The sequence below is a fragment of the Myotis davidii genome, unplaced genomic scaffold, assembly GCF_000327345.1.
Source record: "Myotis davidii unplaced genomic scaffold, ASM32734v1 scaffold1015, whole genome shotgun sequence".
In the NCBI taxonomy this organism is placed as follows: domain Eukaryota; kingdom Metazoa; phylum Chordata; class Mammalia; order Chiroptera; family Vespertilionidae; genus Myotis; species Myotis davidii.
The window spans coordinates 183,157-200,237 of NW_006286319.1; the positions used below are offsets into that span (position 1 = coordinate 183,157).

Below are 17,081 nucleotides of genomic sequence, written 5' to 3' on the forward strand. Positions count from 1 at the left end.
AACCTATTCAAACCTATTCACCGGAGGAAGCAGAACGCCTTGAAGTCTCGCGAGATCCTGAAGAGGCCCAATGGAATGCGGGGCTGTCTTATCACTAGGGCAGCTTGTTGGGGGCGGAGCTGTGACGAGACTGGGCAGAGCTCTGACGGCAATGGGTAGGGAGTCGTAGGTGCCCGGTAGGGGCATTCGGGCCGAGCTGCGACCGTGAGGAGCCAAGCCGTAACCATGAAGGAAGAGAAGGATTATAGGCCTAAGGAGAAGCGAGTAACCCTCTTGACTCCCCCGGGGGCCACAGGCAGTGGTAGTGGGGCTTCGGGGGACAGCACCAAAGGGGAAGATAAGCAGGATCGGAACAAGGAGAAGAAAGAGGCGCTGAGCAAGGTGCCTAGCTGGCGGTTGGCCCGTGAGAGGGCGGGACGCGTCTGCCACCCATGGTGGATGGTTGGGAACGGGGCTGCCTTCTTCTCCCAGTCTCCCTTTCTGTTTGTTTCTTCACCTGAATGAAAATCGCATCACCCTGTCTCATCCACTGGACCGAAATGGGGCGAGGGGCGGCTCTCGGCCAAGCCCCGAGGTGGGAGTGAACGAAACTGGGGCGGGGGAATTCCTAGACGAGAAGGGGGTAGATCAGAGCTGTGAAATGATAATGGGATGGGGTGATAATAAAGAGAATGAGGAATTAAAACGTTAATGGGGGGTATTAAATAGCGAAGGGGTTATTAAAGGTGGGCATAGTTTATGATGGAAATATTAATGGAGTCGAGTTGAGGGAGTATTGGGACTAATGGTCTGGGGGCCACATCGGGTTCATCCTGTTTGGGATGAGGGAATTTTCGGTATTCCACAGCTTTGAATTCTTTATGCTGAATGAGAAAGGGTTTTGTTTTAGGATGTGTTAGGGAAATATTAGTAAATCAAGAGCTCATGGCACCCATAAAAGACCAGGGTTGGCCTACTCATTTCTTACCACTACATTTATTGAAAAATGCGTGATGGAAAATGATACGAAAACCTAGTAAACTGCGGGGCTTCGGATTAACAGAACCTGATATTTTCCTTGATCCAGACAGTTCTCATTTCTAAGAAAATTTTTAAAACCGAGTTACTATTATGTTTGATTGATTCCTAGCATTAGAGGACTATTTTCTCCTGGGTTTTTATAAGTGATCTCTTTTAAAGCCCAGGGATATTGGTTCTTTCAGGTATGACAGAAAATTGTTTTGTACTAATTTTATTTTACTTATTCATTTCTGAAGGTGGTAATTCGGAGATTACCTCCCACTTTGACCAAGGAGCAGCTTCAGGAACATCTTCAGCCTATGCCCGAGCATGATTATTTTGAGTTTTTTTCTAATGATACTAGGTAAAATAAATCAAAGAGGGGGGAGGGGGTAAATGAAAAGGGTTTCTTCCATTCCATTTTATCGTACTAATGTCTATATGATTTTTGAGCCTGTCTCTTTAATATACCCATTCTTATAATTCAGCCAGACACCTGCAAGCACATTTACATAATTGCTTTCCTCTCTGCAGTCTGTATCCTCATATGTATGCCAGAGCATACATCAACTTTAAAAACCAAGAGGACATTATTTTGTTCAGGGATCGCTTTGATGGTTATGTATTCCTTGACAATAAAGGTGAGTCCTAGTAACAAGAGGTTTCTTTGTCATTTGTCTAAGACAATGCGTGTATCACAGTATTTTCTCAATGCTTTGATAGTTTTTCTAAAATCCCGAGTGATAAAATGTGCAATATTTAAAGAGTTTCACACATTTGATAAGCCTATTACAATCTTATAAATAAGTGACTTTTCTCACCCCTAGGGTGTTTTTATTAACCTGTTATTTCATACTTTGATCAACTGAATGAAATTGCCTGTTTTCTCCTCCTCTGACATTTTTTTTGCCCTAAAATTAGAATATCTGTTATTTTGACTATTTACTAGTTTCAACAGTAATATGGATAAGTGACTCTTTACACTTGTATGACAAGTTTTAAACATTTACTTCTCATCTTGCTTCAAGGACCAGCATTTATTTATTCAAGTCGTTTAAGCCAATAGTTACTTGTGGGTTTTTGTTTGTTTTCCTTTTTTACTAAATTTATTGGGGTGACATTGGTTAATATGATCATATAGGTTTGAGGTGGTACAAGATCAGGTGTGGTATATTGCACTGTGTGCCCACTACCCAAAGTCAAATCTTCTCCTGCCAATAATTACTTGTTGGAATAATGCCACTGTCCAACTTTATTAATCCCTACAAACTAGCTACTTCTCTACTCCAACTTTATTCCAGTAGATAGCAGTGATTTCCTAGTGACTTGGCCTGGAAATCTGAGTTGTATTTAATCTTTTCCTCTCTTTTTTTATACTTTACATATAAACAAGTGATGAATCTTTTGTAATTTTTATTTTTTTAAATATATATTTTTATTGATTTCAGAGAGAGGAAGGGAGAGATAGAGATAGAAACATCAATGATGAGAGAGACTCATCGATCGGCTGCCTCCTGCACATCCCCTACTGGGGATCGAGCCTGCAACCCAAGCATGTGCCCTTGACTGGAATCGAACCTGGGACCCTTCAGTCTGCAGGCTGATGCTCTATCCACTGAGCCAAACCAGCCAGGGCTAATTTTTATTTATTGATTGATTTTAGAGAGAGAGGAATCTTTTAAATTTATTTTTTAACATCATGTCCATCTATTCTTACTAATACTTTCATACTTTATGTCCTTGTCACCTATTGCTTGATAACCACTGTCTCAACTTGTAGGGTTTTCCATTTCTGTATAATTCAGTCTGTTATATTGCCATGAAATTAATCTTTTTGAAAATAGTGATTTAAGAACAATTGTGAAAAAGTTAACTCTTTAGCCTCGTAGTTAAGGCCCTCCATAGTCTGGAATCACTTCTGTTTTGTTTTTTTTCAGTCTGGTTTATCTATTCCTTTTCATATATATCAGTTACTAAGCTAATCTGATTCTGCACTCACCAGGATTTCCAAAGTCATGTTTCCTCCATGACTGCTTTGTGATACCTTCTGGTCAATTCTAGTTATTTTATTCTGGCTTATGTCTACATGTCAATGATCTTTATACTTTGTGTGATATTATTCTATAGCAGGGACCTGGTATATTTTTTTCCAGTAGTTACTTGTTTTTTTTAAAAAAAATGTTTTATTCTTTTTTTTTTTTTTTTTTTTACACAGAGGAAGGTAGAGGGAGAGAGAGAAACATCAATCAGTTGTCTCCTGCATGCACCCTGACCAGTGATCTTTTGGTGCATAGGACCACACGCAACCAACTAAACCATACCTGCCAGGGCACTTGTTTTTGGTTTTTTTTTTTAATATATTTTATTTATTTCAGAGAGGAAGGAAGGAAAAGGGAGAGAGAGATAGGAACATCAATGATGAGAGAGAATCATTGATCAGCTGCCTCCTGCACACCCCCTACTAGGGATCAAGCCCACAACCTGGACATGTGCCCTTGACTGGAATCGAACCTGGACCCTTCAGTCCACAGGCTGACGCTCTATCCACTGAGCTAAACCGGCTAGGGCAACATTTGTGTGTTTTTTAAATTGAGTTATAACTCACATACCATAAAATTCAGTGTTTTAGTATATTCACAAAGTTGTGCAACCATCACCTCTATGTAAATACAGAATGTTTTTATCACTCCAAAAAGTATCCTATACCCATTAGCATTCATCTCCCTTTTTCCCCTCCCACCCCTGGCAATCACTATTCTACCTATGGTTTACCCTATTTTAGGCATTTCACATATATCAGTTATTAAGCTAATCTGATTCTGCATTCACCAGGATTTGTGACTGGCTTCTTTTACTTAGCATGTTTTCAAGGTTCATCCTTGTTATAGCATGTATCATTAGCTCATTCCTTTATTTTTGTTTGCATTCTTAAAAATTGTGGTAAAATACACAATACTAAAATTTGCAGCCCTGGCTGGTTTTGCTCAGTGAGAGTGTCGGCCTGCATGCCAAAGGGTCCCAGGTTCGATTCTGGTCAAGGCCACATGCCTGGGTTACGGGCTCGATCCCCAGTAGGGGCCATACAGGAGTATTTTAAAAACTTGCAGTCTTAACCATTTTTTAAGTGTACAGTTCAGTTGTGTTGACATTCACATTGTTGTGCACCCAATCTTTAGAACTTCATTTTTCAAGACTGAAACTCTATACTGATTAAAAAACTACTCCCCCGCCGAAGCCGGTTTGGCTCAGTGGATAGAGCATCGGCCTGTGGACTAAAGGGTCCCGGGTTCGATTCCAGTAAAGGGCATGTGCCTTGGTTGCGGGCACATCCCCAGTAGGAGATGTGCAGGAGGTGGCTGATCGATGTTTCTCTCTCATCAATGTTTCTGACTCTCTATCTCTCTCCCTTCCTCTCTGTAAAAAATCAATAAAATATATTTTTAAAAAACTACTCCCCATGTTCCCCGCTCCCCAATCCCTGGCAAATACCATTCTATCTCTATGAAGTTGACCATTCTAGGTACCACATACAAGTGGAATCATATAGTATTTGACTTCTTGTGGTTTATCCATGTTGTAGCATATGTCGGAATTTTCTTTTTAAGGCCAAATAATATTCCATTGTGTGTGTGTGTGTGTGTGTGTGTGTGTGTATTACATTTTGTTTATCCATTCATCAAATATCCCTTGAAAGATGAATGGATAAACAAAATGTAGTATATACATACAATGGAATATTATTCAGGCTTTAAAATATATAACATGGATGCTTCCCTGAACTCTTGGCCATTGTGAATAATGCTTCTGTGAATGTGGGTGTACAGATAATCTGTTGAAGTCTCTGCTTTCACTTCTTTTGAATATACAGTGGCGCCTTGACTTACGAGTTTAATTTGTTCCATGATGGAGCTCGTAACTCAAATTACTCGTATGTCAAATCAAAAAGTGAACAAGTGAGACACGTGATGCCGGGCTGATGTTGTGGCGTTCACTGTGACGTTCGCTGCACCAACTAGTGGTGGGGTATCTGAAGCTGGCGTAACACGAATTTTAGCTCGCAACTCAAAGCAAAAAATCGGCTGAGAGACGGCTCGTATCTCGAAAATATCGTTAGTCGGGACACTCGTAAGTCAAGAATTGTTAGGTCATACGGTAATTCTATTTAAAAATTATTTTTAGGAATCATCACATTGTTTTCCATAGAAGCTACACCATTTTACATTCCCACCAGTAAAGCACAAGCATTCTGTCTCCACATTCTCACCAGCACTTACTATTTTCAGTGGGGTGTTTTTTCTTTAATAGTAACCATTCTAATGGATGTGAGATGATAGCTTATTGTGGTTTTGATTTGCATTTCCCTAATAATTAATGAGTTAATAGTTTAACATTTTCATATTCTTAAGCATATGAGCATCTTTTCATGTTTTTTGGCCTTTTGTATATCATCTTTGGACAAATGTCTATTCAAGACCTTTGAACTTTTAAAAATTGGATTGTGGGTTTTTTGTTTTTTAAATATATTTTTATTGATTTCAGAGAGGAAGGGAGAGAGAGAGATAGAAATATCAATGATGAGAATCATTGATTGGCTGTCTCCTGTACGCCCCCTACTGGGGATCGAACCCACAACCCCCAGGCTCTATCCACTGAGCCAAACTGGCTAGGGCGGATTGTGGGATTTTTGTTGTTGAGTTGTATGAGTTCTTTGTATGTTCTGTATATTGACTCCTTATCAGACGTATGATTTGCAAATATTTTCTGTTTTATAGATTGCTTTTCTACTATGTTGACTGTGTTCTTAAATGCAGTTTTTAATTTTGATATCCAGTTTTATCAATTTTTTTCTTTCGTTGCCTTGCTTTTGATGCCCTGGTGTATTTTTTAAATAACATACCACAAAATTCACCCTTTAAAATGTTTTTTTTAGCCTGGCCAGTGTGGTTTAGTGGTTGAATGTCCACCTATGAACCAGGAGGTCACGGTTCGATTTCTGGTCACGGCACATGCCCGGGTTACTGGCTTAATCCCCTGTGTGTATTTTTTCCCTTCCTTTCCCTTCCTCTCTGAAATCAATAAAAATATATATTTTTTAAAACAATGTTTTTTAGTACCAGTTAGCTCAGTTGGTTAGAGCATTATCCCAATATGCCAAGGTATTGGGTTATATATGGTGAGGGCATATATAAGAATCAACCAATGCTTGGCTGATGTGGTTCAGTGGTTGAGCATTGACCTATGAACCAGGAGGTTCCCGTTGGATTCCCTGTCAGGGCACATGTCCAGGTTGTGGGCTCAGTCCGGCACATGCCCGGGTTACTGGCTTAATCCCCTGTGTGTATTTTTTCCCTTCCTTTCCCTTCCTCTCTGAAATCAATAAAAATATATATTTTTTAAAACAATGTTTTTTAGTACCAGTTAGCTCAGTTGGTTAGAGCATTATCCCAATGGAACAACAAATCAATGTTTCTCAAATCAATAAAAAAATTAAAATTTATTTTTAAAAATGTTTTTAGTGTAGTCACAAAGTTGTGAAGCTATCACCATAATCTAATTTTGGAACATGCTCATCACTAAAGAGAAACCCCATACCCAATAGCTGATACTCCCTGTTCTCCCCACCACTCTCTCCTGCTCTCGGCAACCACTAATCTTATTTTTCTCTATAGATTTGCTTATTTTAGAGATTTATGATGTGCTTTTAAATGAAAATCAGCTTTTTCCCCCCACATATCAAAATATATCACACTTTATAAGTAGAATTTAAATGAATGTTTTATTCATTTCATTTTTTCCATTAGGGGCTCGTTTGGTAGAGTTGACTTTAGTTGGGCCAGTGTGATTGATGCCCATTTGGAGACACTTCTCAGATGACTGCCATCAAAGGAAGCTAGGAAAGGGGAAATAGGGGGGAAACCTACAATAATGTCAACATTAAGAGTTTTTAATAAAAATACAGACAAAGCCCTTTGGCATGTTGACTGTAGTTGGGCCAGTGTGATTGATGCCCATTTGGAGACACTTCTCAGATGACTGCCATCAAAGGAAGCCTAGGCAAAGGGGAAATAGGAGGGAAACCTATTATAATGTCAACATTAAAAAATTTTAATAAAAAAATATAGACAAAGCCCCTCCCTCCAAAAAAGAAGAAAAGCCTAGAGAGCAGTGGGCTCTCTTTTATCCACTTGGTATTTTCTTTGTTATATAACAAGTGTGATTTTTTTTTTCTAAACAGGTCAGGAATATCCTGCAATAGTAGAGTTTGCTCCTTTTCAAAAAGCTGCAAAAAAGAAGACTAAGAAAAGAGATACTAAAGTTGGGACTATCGATGATGGTACAGTATAGCTCTAGATTTGTAATGCTAATGCCATAGGCTTTTAAAAAGTATTACCTTTGTGAGAATTAATTGGACTCCAAGCTTTTAAATAATAGAACATATGGGATAAAGTTAATATGAAATATAATTCATATTTTTTTTTGCTTAACTGTTAAAATGGAGGTAGGTTTCCTATAGAGTTTTCACTCTCTTTGGCTAGTGGCATTTCATTCCTCCACCATTGAGTAGTACGACAACTACCTGAGGCTTTTACCACTATTACGATTATCAAACTTTTGGGTTTCCATTTTTATAAAGAGGAAGATTTATTATTGAGAGCTCTACTGGAAAACTTAATGTATTCAAGTAACTTAATATGAAGTAACCAAAGTGGTGAGTCCTATTTTCTTGGCTTTGAATATGAAGTTAACTACACACACAGTAGTTACACTGAGCCAAAATAGAGAAACTAAAAAACTGGAATAATTGCCACATATGGTAAACTGGACCCAGATTTTGAGATCTCTGTAACTTATATTGGATAATGGCTTAGCTGCAATATTTTCTATCAGATTGATATTTTAGAACCATCTTGTTTGATTTCCATTATTTACTACTATAATAACCATTTTGTAAAGAACACAGAAAAGACTCAACATGCAGCTGCTTATTGATTATATGATAGATTCAGACCTGGAAGACTAGATCAAGTGATATGGTCCACACTGCATAGAAACTTCAAATACAAGAAGTATAATAACTCAGATGTGTTACCCTGTCTGACGTCAGAGGCATCTAGGAAAGAACTCCAGGAATTACCATCACCTCCAGTGCCATCCATGACATCCCCCTTTTGTGTCTTTTTGGAACATCTGATTTTCATATGTTGAGTTTACTTAAAGTGAGGATTACCCATACAGGAATTGCTTACATTCTGTATGCATAATAAATACATACTGTAACTATATACACATAGCATTTCTTTCACAAGTGTGACTCTGGATTAGTAGGAGCAGTGACTTTCAAAAGCAAAGTATTTATCATCCCTGAAGTTTCTATTATAATCTCTGCTATCTCATTTTCCCTGACCCCACGTTACACCATACTCCCTTTGTGGGTATCTCTAATAGGAGTTCTGAGAGTAACCAAGAAAGCTGTAAATAGTTTATCTTGTGGGTATAGGTTTATTTTCACTCTTCCATGACGTAGAAAATTAATCTTCTTTGATAAAATCCTAGATAATAATTTCCTGTTTGTTTAAACTACTATATTTTCTGTTTTCTTAAACAATTATTTAGATCCAGAATATAGAAAATTTTTGGAAAGTTATGCTGCTGATAATGAGAAAATGACATCTACTCCAGAGACGCTGCTAGAGGAAATAGAAGCTAAAAATAGAGAACTAATAGGTAAGTGGACAAAAGGAATTAAGGTCAATAGCTTTCTCATCAGAAAACCTGTCTGACTTCCACTTCTGTCACTTGATAGCTGTATGGTCATGGGGAAAGCATTAACTTCTCTGAGACTCTGTTTCTTTTACTGCAATAAGCAGAGGATAATACCTGTGTCACAGGATTATGCGATTGCTCTGATTAGATGGCGAAAACTCTGTGACCTATTTAGTGCCACACAAATGTAACATAAGTATAAAATGTTTGAAGACTCATGGTGCCTTTAGATGTTGGTAAGCATTTGAAGATCAGCTGATGTTTTCTAGTAATAAGAAGCTAATATTGATAAAAAGAAATATAAAAAAATGGTTTTAGTTACTACAAAACTGAAAACCTCTTGAGAAATTCTAGCTTGGATGTTGGTTCTAGCAGTAAGCTGTCACTACTGTATCAACTCTAAACATAAGCATAGCCTCTGACCCAGGATGTCCACTCCGAAGAATTTATCCAAAGGAAGTATGTTTTCAAAAGCTAGCTACAAGATTAGATAGCATTGTTCAGAATACTAAAAAATGAATTAAATATTCTTCTAAAAGTTGGTTTTTATTAATAGACACGTATATATTCCCAGTTGGACAAATTTGTACTCCTATAGAACAGTTTATTGTTTTATTTTGTACTTCTTTAATTTTTAAAAGATATTTTAAATTTGCAGAATTGGAATACTGTAAAAAAAATTTCTGATAATATAGTTGTGAACTGTCTGTTTAAGGGGTATAGTTTTTCCCACCTTGGGTGGTTGGCAGGGAATGTCAGAAAATGGAATCCTTTCTAGGGGTGGATAAGTATTATTAATAATCTGTTTACATTTATGTAGCTAAAAAGACAACCCCACTATTGAGCTTCCTGAAAAACAAGCAGGTAAACCTCTGTTTTTATAGTTTTCTCAATACTTTTTTTTCATTGGTTCACATTCTGTTAAACATTTTAAGAGCATTGGGATCCCCTAGGAGAAACAGCTGCTTTTTCTTAACATTATTCTTTAGAGATTTGGCTTAGTGACCCCCTCCTTCTCTTTGGTTGCTGGATCAAAGAATCATTCTGCAAACCCAGAGAGCCCTTAGCTTGTTCAGGAGACACTCTTGATTTTTCTGAAATACAGCAAGGCAGCGGTGGGATACTGATACTAGCAAGTCCTGGACTTCATTCTCATATACTGAATGGGATGGGAAGGGGGTTAAGGAGGTAGAAAGTAGGAAGGAAAGATGATCCAGTTTAGTGGGTGCCCGCCATGCCTTTGGGATTGATTTAAGTTTTGGTGATGATTATCTTGTTTGAGGGTGTGTGTCGATCTTTCTTTCTAGAGAATGAGAGAAGAGAAAAGAGAAGAAAGAAGGCGGCGAGAAATAGAAAGAAAAAGACAAAGAGAAGAAGAGAGGAGGAAATGGAAAGAAGAAGAGAAACGAAAAAGGAAAGATATAGAAAAGCTAAAGAAGATAGAAAGAGTTCCAGAAAGGGACAAATTAAAGGAAGAACCAAAGATTAAGGTATGAAAATAACTTAAACTGGCTGCATGTTACTGAAAATTGCATGTATCTACCTCTTTATAAATATGCATGCATCTTGTGTGGTGTAAATATAGGTATTCAGTTTTGTTTTGTCCTTTTTGGTTGGGCGGGGGGGGCAAGTGAACCAATTGAAATCTTTATATACTACTAATAGTATGATTTTTTAATTTTAAGATAATTTAAAAGGACTAAGTAGTTTACATGCTATTTCTTCAGGGCAGATCTGTATTATTTTTATCATTTAAAATGTTCAATTTTTAGATGATTAGTCTGTCAATTCTTCATAAAATAGGGCTGGCTGGCATGAATTATGGTTTTTATTCAGCTTTTCCTTCATATTTGATACATTAAGTTGCCTCATCTGTTTGTTTTCCACTGTCTTCAGGTACACAGGTTTCTGTTACAAGCTGTGAATCAGAAAAATGTAAGGACCAAGTACATGATACAGAACACCTAGTATCATGTCACACACACACAGGTCTTAGTTAATAAATCCTTTTGGTGGTGGTGGTAGTGATACCTGTAGAAAACCCCTTCAGACTGATGAGTCTTCTTAAAAGCAAGCTATTTTAAATTCCTACTTTAAAAGGAAGCCCATATGATTTCCTGATGTTCTGCTCTGTCCCCAGAAGCTTCAACAATATACAGCCAGAGGACAACCATGCCTAAATAGCTCTCTCTTTTTTTTTAGCTGCCTCTCATAACTGCCTTGTGCAAGTACTACAGATAATATCCTGCATTACGTGCTTTCCTCTCTCACATGATTCCCATGTTACCTTCTTGCATCTCCCTGGGAATCTATGAGCAGCTGATTCTGATTAACACATTGCATACAGGAAGAGGAAAACCTATAGAAATATCCCAGCCTTGCAGCTTCCCTTCTCAGGGCATGGCTTGGACAGCCCTTGTTCCAGTGAACTTCTTGGGGAAGTACTAAGTACTTCAGAGAAAGTTAGAAAAAATCTCAGAGTCTGTGGAGGTGGCAGGGTCTCCTTTTACCTCCTCAAAATTCAGCAGTTTATGTGGTTCCCTGAGGCTCTCCAGGGCTCATTATTGTTGATAAGGGGCTTGGCCACAGTGTGGGAAAGTTCCCATCTTAATTCTTTGTAGCAATGTCTGCCATACCACAAGTGACTTGACTTGCTATTACTAACTACCAGCAAGGCAGAAGGTAGAGCCATCCATGCTAGAGACACCCATTAATGTTCTTATTAGAGTAATGAACATCTTGGCTTCCCAACAAAGATGTTCATTAGAGAAATAAGAACACCTCCAATGAAACCTGTACATGGTATCCTCACGTTACAGTAATGCCTTCTTAGTGTCCAGTTTGGACTCACCATTTGCAGTGGCTGACTGTGCTGAAATACTTCATGCTTAAATCTTTTGGTGCTTGGCCTTTTGCTTAGTAACCTGTATGATGCCTTCACCCTGAGACTTGAAATTCTTCCATTTTGCCTAAGAGTCTCTCTGAATATCCAACACTTGGGGTATTCTAGAGATTTGTAGCAGTGGTATGAAAAAAAAATTTGTTAGAAATTTGGTCTATATGAAACGCTTTTATTTTAGAATTACATCCTCTCATACACATGATGACATTGTACAGAGTTCCTACTTAGTAGAGATGGAACTTCACTGTGCTGTTGTATGAGGTATTTGGATTTTTAAATCCAATGCCAAATAATTCTTACTATTCATCTCTAATGATAATATGATTGTACCATTATATAAGTAAGTTACTCTCAGGCTCAAGGCAAAATTATTCTCACAATAGATCGCTCCTTTGGTGACCATGATATTTGTCATTGCAAGTAATACATAAAAATACTCCCAATAGTAATGATCTACCTAGCATTTTGAATTTGTGGCATATTTTCCCATCAAGTTGTATTGACATGCTGCTTTGCTATAAAAGGCATACTTGGACGTGTGCATTGGTTCACTTAAAGGTTGACCCATTTAAAGCCAAAGGAGTCTTGATCCTATTGCCACAAGTGATTAAACCACGTCATTTGAGTGGATAACACTTTCATATTAATAACAACCTTTTAGTAAATTACTGCTCTTGTGCACTATTGTTCACCTGAAAGTTTAAGTATCTGCAGAAAAAAAGGGGCCTTTTCTGGTCAAAATTTAAAATATTTAGTATATTGTTTTCTTTGATAGGCGTAAAAGACAGTGTCCCACCCTTCAAAATAAATTTGTTCTCTTTAAAGCTGCTCAAGAAGCCAGAAAAGGGGGATGAAAAAGAATTGGACAAAAGAGAAAAGGCCAAGAAATTGGACAAAGAGAATCTGAGTGATGAAAGAGCCAGTGGGCAAAGTTGTACATTGCCCAAACGTTGTGATGGCGAATTTAAAGATGAAAAGCCTAAGAGGTCAGTAGGCGAGGGCTCTTTAGTACATTTGTTTTCAACGTATTTCTTGACGCTATTTTTATTGCTATGTCCTTGACTTATACCTGAATTAAATAAGCTGTTTTAACAGGGGCAGAGGGATGAGGAGGAAAGGTTTTAAATATTCTAATATCTTGATCTGGGTGGATGACTTTTCTTTGTTACTGTTTTTCTTTTTTTGTTAATCCTCACCCAAGGATGTTTTCCCATTGATTTTTAGAAAGAGTGGAAGGGAGGGAGAGGGAAACATCAATGTGAGAGAAATACAATGATTGGTTGCCTCCTGCATGTGCGTGTGCCCACCCTGGGATGGAGCCTGCAACCTAGATACATGCCCTTGACCAGAATGGAACCTTGGACCCTTCAGTCCATGGATCGATGCTCTATCCACTGAGTCAAACTGGTTAGGGCTGTTACTGTTTTTCAAAATGCTCGTATTTTGTTTTTACTCTGCTCCAAAAGTGCAGCCTCATTGCAGTGGCCAAGTTAGAATCAGAGTGTTCCTGCATTTGTGATTGGAAGATCTTTGTGGATACATTCTCAGATTTGTTTTTTCATGCAGACCCGAAGATGAGAGTGGCAGAGACTACCGGGAGAGGGAACGGGATTATGAACGCGATCAAGAGCGCATTCTTCGGGAAAGAGAGAGACTAAAGCGTCAAGAAGAAGAACGCCGGAGGCAGAGGGAGCGCTATGAGAAAGAGAAGGCTTTTAAAAGAAAGGAAGAAGAAATTAAAAAAGAGAAAGAAGCACTTCGGGATAAAGGAAAGAAGACTGAAAGTACAGAATCACTAGCCAGCTTAGAAAAAACGGAAAAGAAAGAGGAAGTGGTTAAGAGAGATCGCATTAGAAACAAGGTGCTCCTTTTGTTACACTTATTTTTTCTTTTTCTAAAAGGGCTAGCTCATTGTTTATTATAGAACTTTTAAAGGAAATTCTATTATAGACATTTTTATTATAGGAACTTTAACTCTGCAGCTTTTTTCAGTATTGTTTGGTCCTTCTATTAACTTACTGTAGAAATTTCAAACATCCACAAAAGTAGAACAGAATAATACAATGTACCCTCACTCAGCTTCAATAATTATCAACTGGGGGCCAACCTCCTTTTGACTCTAATCCATCCCTACCCATTCTACTGGATTGTTTTCAAGCAAATCCAAGACATATAATTTCTTCTTTACATTCATCAATATTAGAAATCAAGTCTTTTTCTTAATAAATATAACCCAAATAGCATTTTTACATTAAAAAACCTAATAATAATTCCTTAACATCCTACCTGCTCAGTGTTCAGATTTTCCCAATTGTCTCATTCATATCTTTTTATAGGCTCCAAACAAGGTCCACAAATTGTATTTGCTTGATATCTCCCCTTAAATCTCTTCTAATCTAAACAATCCCCCTCCTTTTGTTTTCCATTTATTTGTTGCAGAAACCAGTTTGTTTTGTAGAGCTTCTAATGGTCCAGATTGGCTAATTACATTCCTGTGGTATCATTTAACATGTTCCTTAATGTTTGTTTCCTTGAAAACTGATGGTCATATCTAGGGCAGGGGTCAGCAAATGTTTTCTATAAAGGGCCAGATTGTAAATATTTTCAGCTTTGTGGGCCATATGGTCTCTGTCACAACCACTAAGCTCTGTAAGCATAGACATATGTAAAAGAATGAGCGTGGCTATGTGCCAATCACATTTTATTCACAAAAACAGGCATGCCCTCACCTAGAGGCCTGAATATATGAGGCTGCAATTTTTGGCAGGAACACTTAATAGATAGTGTTGTGTACTTCCTGTGCATCATATCAGGAAGCATATAATATCTGGGTGTCCTTTTAGTATGATGCTATGATTGATCAATAGCAGTTGTATTGTTGTGTAAAAGGATATCCTTGTTCAATGTGTATATAGGTGTGTTTACATACTAGAGACAGAAAAAGCACATGTGACAAAGTGTTAAAATTGTAAATCTAGAAGAAAGGTATTAGTATTCATTGTTTAAGTTTTACAACATTTCTATAGATTTAAAGTTTTTCAAGATAAACAGTTGGAAAAACAACTAATCAATAGTGTAAGGCTCAGTGGTTGAGCATCGACCTATGAACCAGGAGATTTGATTCCCAGTCAGGGCACATGCCCGGGTTGTGGGTTTGATCCCCGGTGTGGGGTGTGCAAGAGGCAGCCAATCAATGATTCTCTCTCATCATTAATGTTTCTATCTCCCTCTCTTGTCTCTGAAATATTTATTACAAATATAAAGAGACAAACTCAGGATGGAACTTAATTATTGGGAAGAATAAGGTATTAGACAAGCATATGGGTTTTATTTATTTATTTATTTGTTGTTGTTAATGCTCTCCCGAGGATATTTTCCCAGTGATTTTTTTAGAAAGAGGGAAAGGGACAGAGTAGCTAATTCAGTTACTCTTGAAACCGTTAAGAAAATTAGACAATAGCTTTATTGAAAATTTACCCTAGGCATATAAAATAATACTTATAAAATGGTTGCTTTTCTTTGGAGATCGGGGAAAGGAAGCAGGCTGTTAGAAGTAAATTAACCACCAATACTTGCTGTCATGTATAGTGCCCTCACATTTTTGGCCTTGTATGAGTTAGTTCTGGTATATATCAATACATAACCTATGATTGAAAATCCCCTGTAAACACTAAGTAGCAATGTTTTAACATTTCATTTTACTTTAGGATCGCCCAGCAATGCAGCTTTACCAACCAGGTGCTCGAAGCCGAAATCGACTCTGTCCCCCTGATGACGGCACCAAGTCTGGAGATTCAGCAATAGAAAAAAAGCAGGAAAGTGGTATTAGCCATAGAAAAGAAGACGGAGAGGAGTGATAAGTCCAAATGGCCATACATGTCCTCCTGACTGTGTAGGCAGTCAAAGAGCATGTATTAAGCAATCCAGAAGTGCCTCCGGGCAAAGGAATAGAGAGAGAAAGGGGGTCACTGAGCTGGTGGGGTACACTGCAGAGGAGTGTATTTTGCGTCAAAGCAGGAACCTGATTGCGGGTACAGACTGGAAGTACGATTTCATTTTTTTGCAATTCCTACAAATTAAAGTGTCAGACAAAGATCAGAGAGTGGACATGCATTGCAATTTGCAGGTGGGAAATGTCAAGTGAGGACTTAATTAGGTATGACATGAGAAGAAGGGAGCTGGCTTTAAAATCAAAAGATTTTGTTACTCCTGAATTGAATTTTCTTAATTTAGTGGAGCAGAGTCTTTTTGAAGTCTTGTTTAAAGTCTTGTTTAGATCTAGTTACATTCATTGTTGGTGATAACTGTTGACTTTGTGTAGTGTAGAAGCAACAAGCATGTAATTGTAGTACAAGTACAGTGAAGTTTATAACAAGTGTTTGCGTATGCAAAATTTAAATAGTCATGTCATGTCTATATCCTGTGTCCTAAAATTTTAGGATTAGTTTTAGATTTTTGTGTGCTTATGTGATGCTAGTGGAAAGAATATTATTAAACATCTCCTTTGGCCTCTAGCAATTTTTATATTAAGAAGTAAAATTTAACCCTTGTTTGGTTCTTGACAATCCGGCCTTTATTTTATCTTAGGTCTCATGATCTAAGTGCATGACCTATCCAGGAAGGAAACTGCACCCATATTTGTTCCTGTTTAAATAACAACTTTCAGTCTTAGCTTGTTTTGCATTAGTGTCAATAAATATCAACATCACTCAAGTATGAAGCTAAGTGCGTTTATTAACTTTTACTAAATAGCTATTCGTTTTCAAAAATTAAATTTGATACTGAATTAACCTCTTGCAAATTCTGAAAGGGGAGGAATGATATTCGTTTCTACCTTCACTAACCTCTGCCTTTACTTAAACCACCAAGAAAATCAAATCATGGTTCCCTCTTATTCCATAAGAACCAAAATGTTTAGATAACATCCTTGAACTGTTGCTTAATTTTCATCCTGCTAGTTCCTCCTAATATGGTGTCAGTTTATATTTACTTAATAAGTCACTGCTTTGTGTTTTCCTCAGCTTTTAGAAACCAGTATCCCAAGAGGCAGGTAAAGAAGAGCCATCAACCCCTAGCCGGTTTGGCTCAGTGGATAGAGCATCGGCCTGCAAACTGAAGGGTCCCAGGTTTGATTCTGGTCAAGGGCACAACCTTGGTTGTGGGCCTGGACCGGGTGGGTATGGGAGGCAACCAATCATTGTGTCTCTCTCACATCCATGTTTCTCTCTCTGTGTCTCTAACCTCTCCTTTCCACTCTCTCTAAAAATCAATGGGAAAATATCCTCAAGTGAAGATTAATAAAAAGAAAAAGAAGACCCATCAAAGATGACAAAGAGAATGGTCCTCACCTTGGGGAGAGAGTACTAAAAGAAGGGAAGGGAAAATTTTAAGGAGAACAGCAGGCAATGTCTGATGC

At 37.8% G+C, this 17,081-nt stretch overlaps 1 protein-coding gene across 2 annotated transcripts; it reads left to right on the forward strand.

The window, feature by feature from the left end:
- The first annotated feature begins 95 nt into the window (after positions 1-95).
- Positions 96-16,385, forward strand: UPF3B (UPF3 regulator of nonsense transcripts homolog B (yeast)). 2 transcript variants are annotated; one of them, XM_006757939.2, is made up of 11 exons: positions 96-381; positions 1,257-1,363; positions 1,534-1,640; positions 7,235-7,333; positions 8,614-8,724; positions 9,584-9,627; positions 10,071-10,253; positions 10,660-10,698; positions 12,491-12,651; positions 13,232-13,526; positions 15,373-16,385. In XM_006757939.2, exons 1-11 carry the CDS (start codon positions 226-228, stop codon positions 15,520-15,522), a joined length of 1,452 nt encoding a protein of 483 aa, XP_006758002.1. In that variant the 5' UTR covers positions 96-225; the 3' UTR covers positions 15,523-16,385. The 2 variants fall into 2 exon arrangements, with proteins under 2 accessions (XP_006758002.1, XP_006758003.1); XM_006757940.2 differs by lacking the exon at positions 10,660-10,698 and having other exon boundaries at positions 100-381.
- Positions 16,386-17,081: the final 696 nt, after the last annotated feature.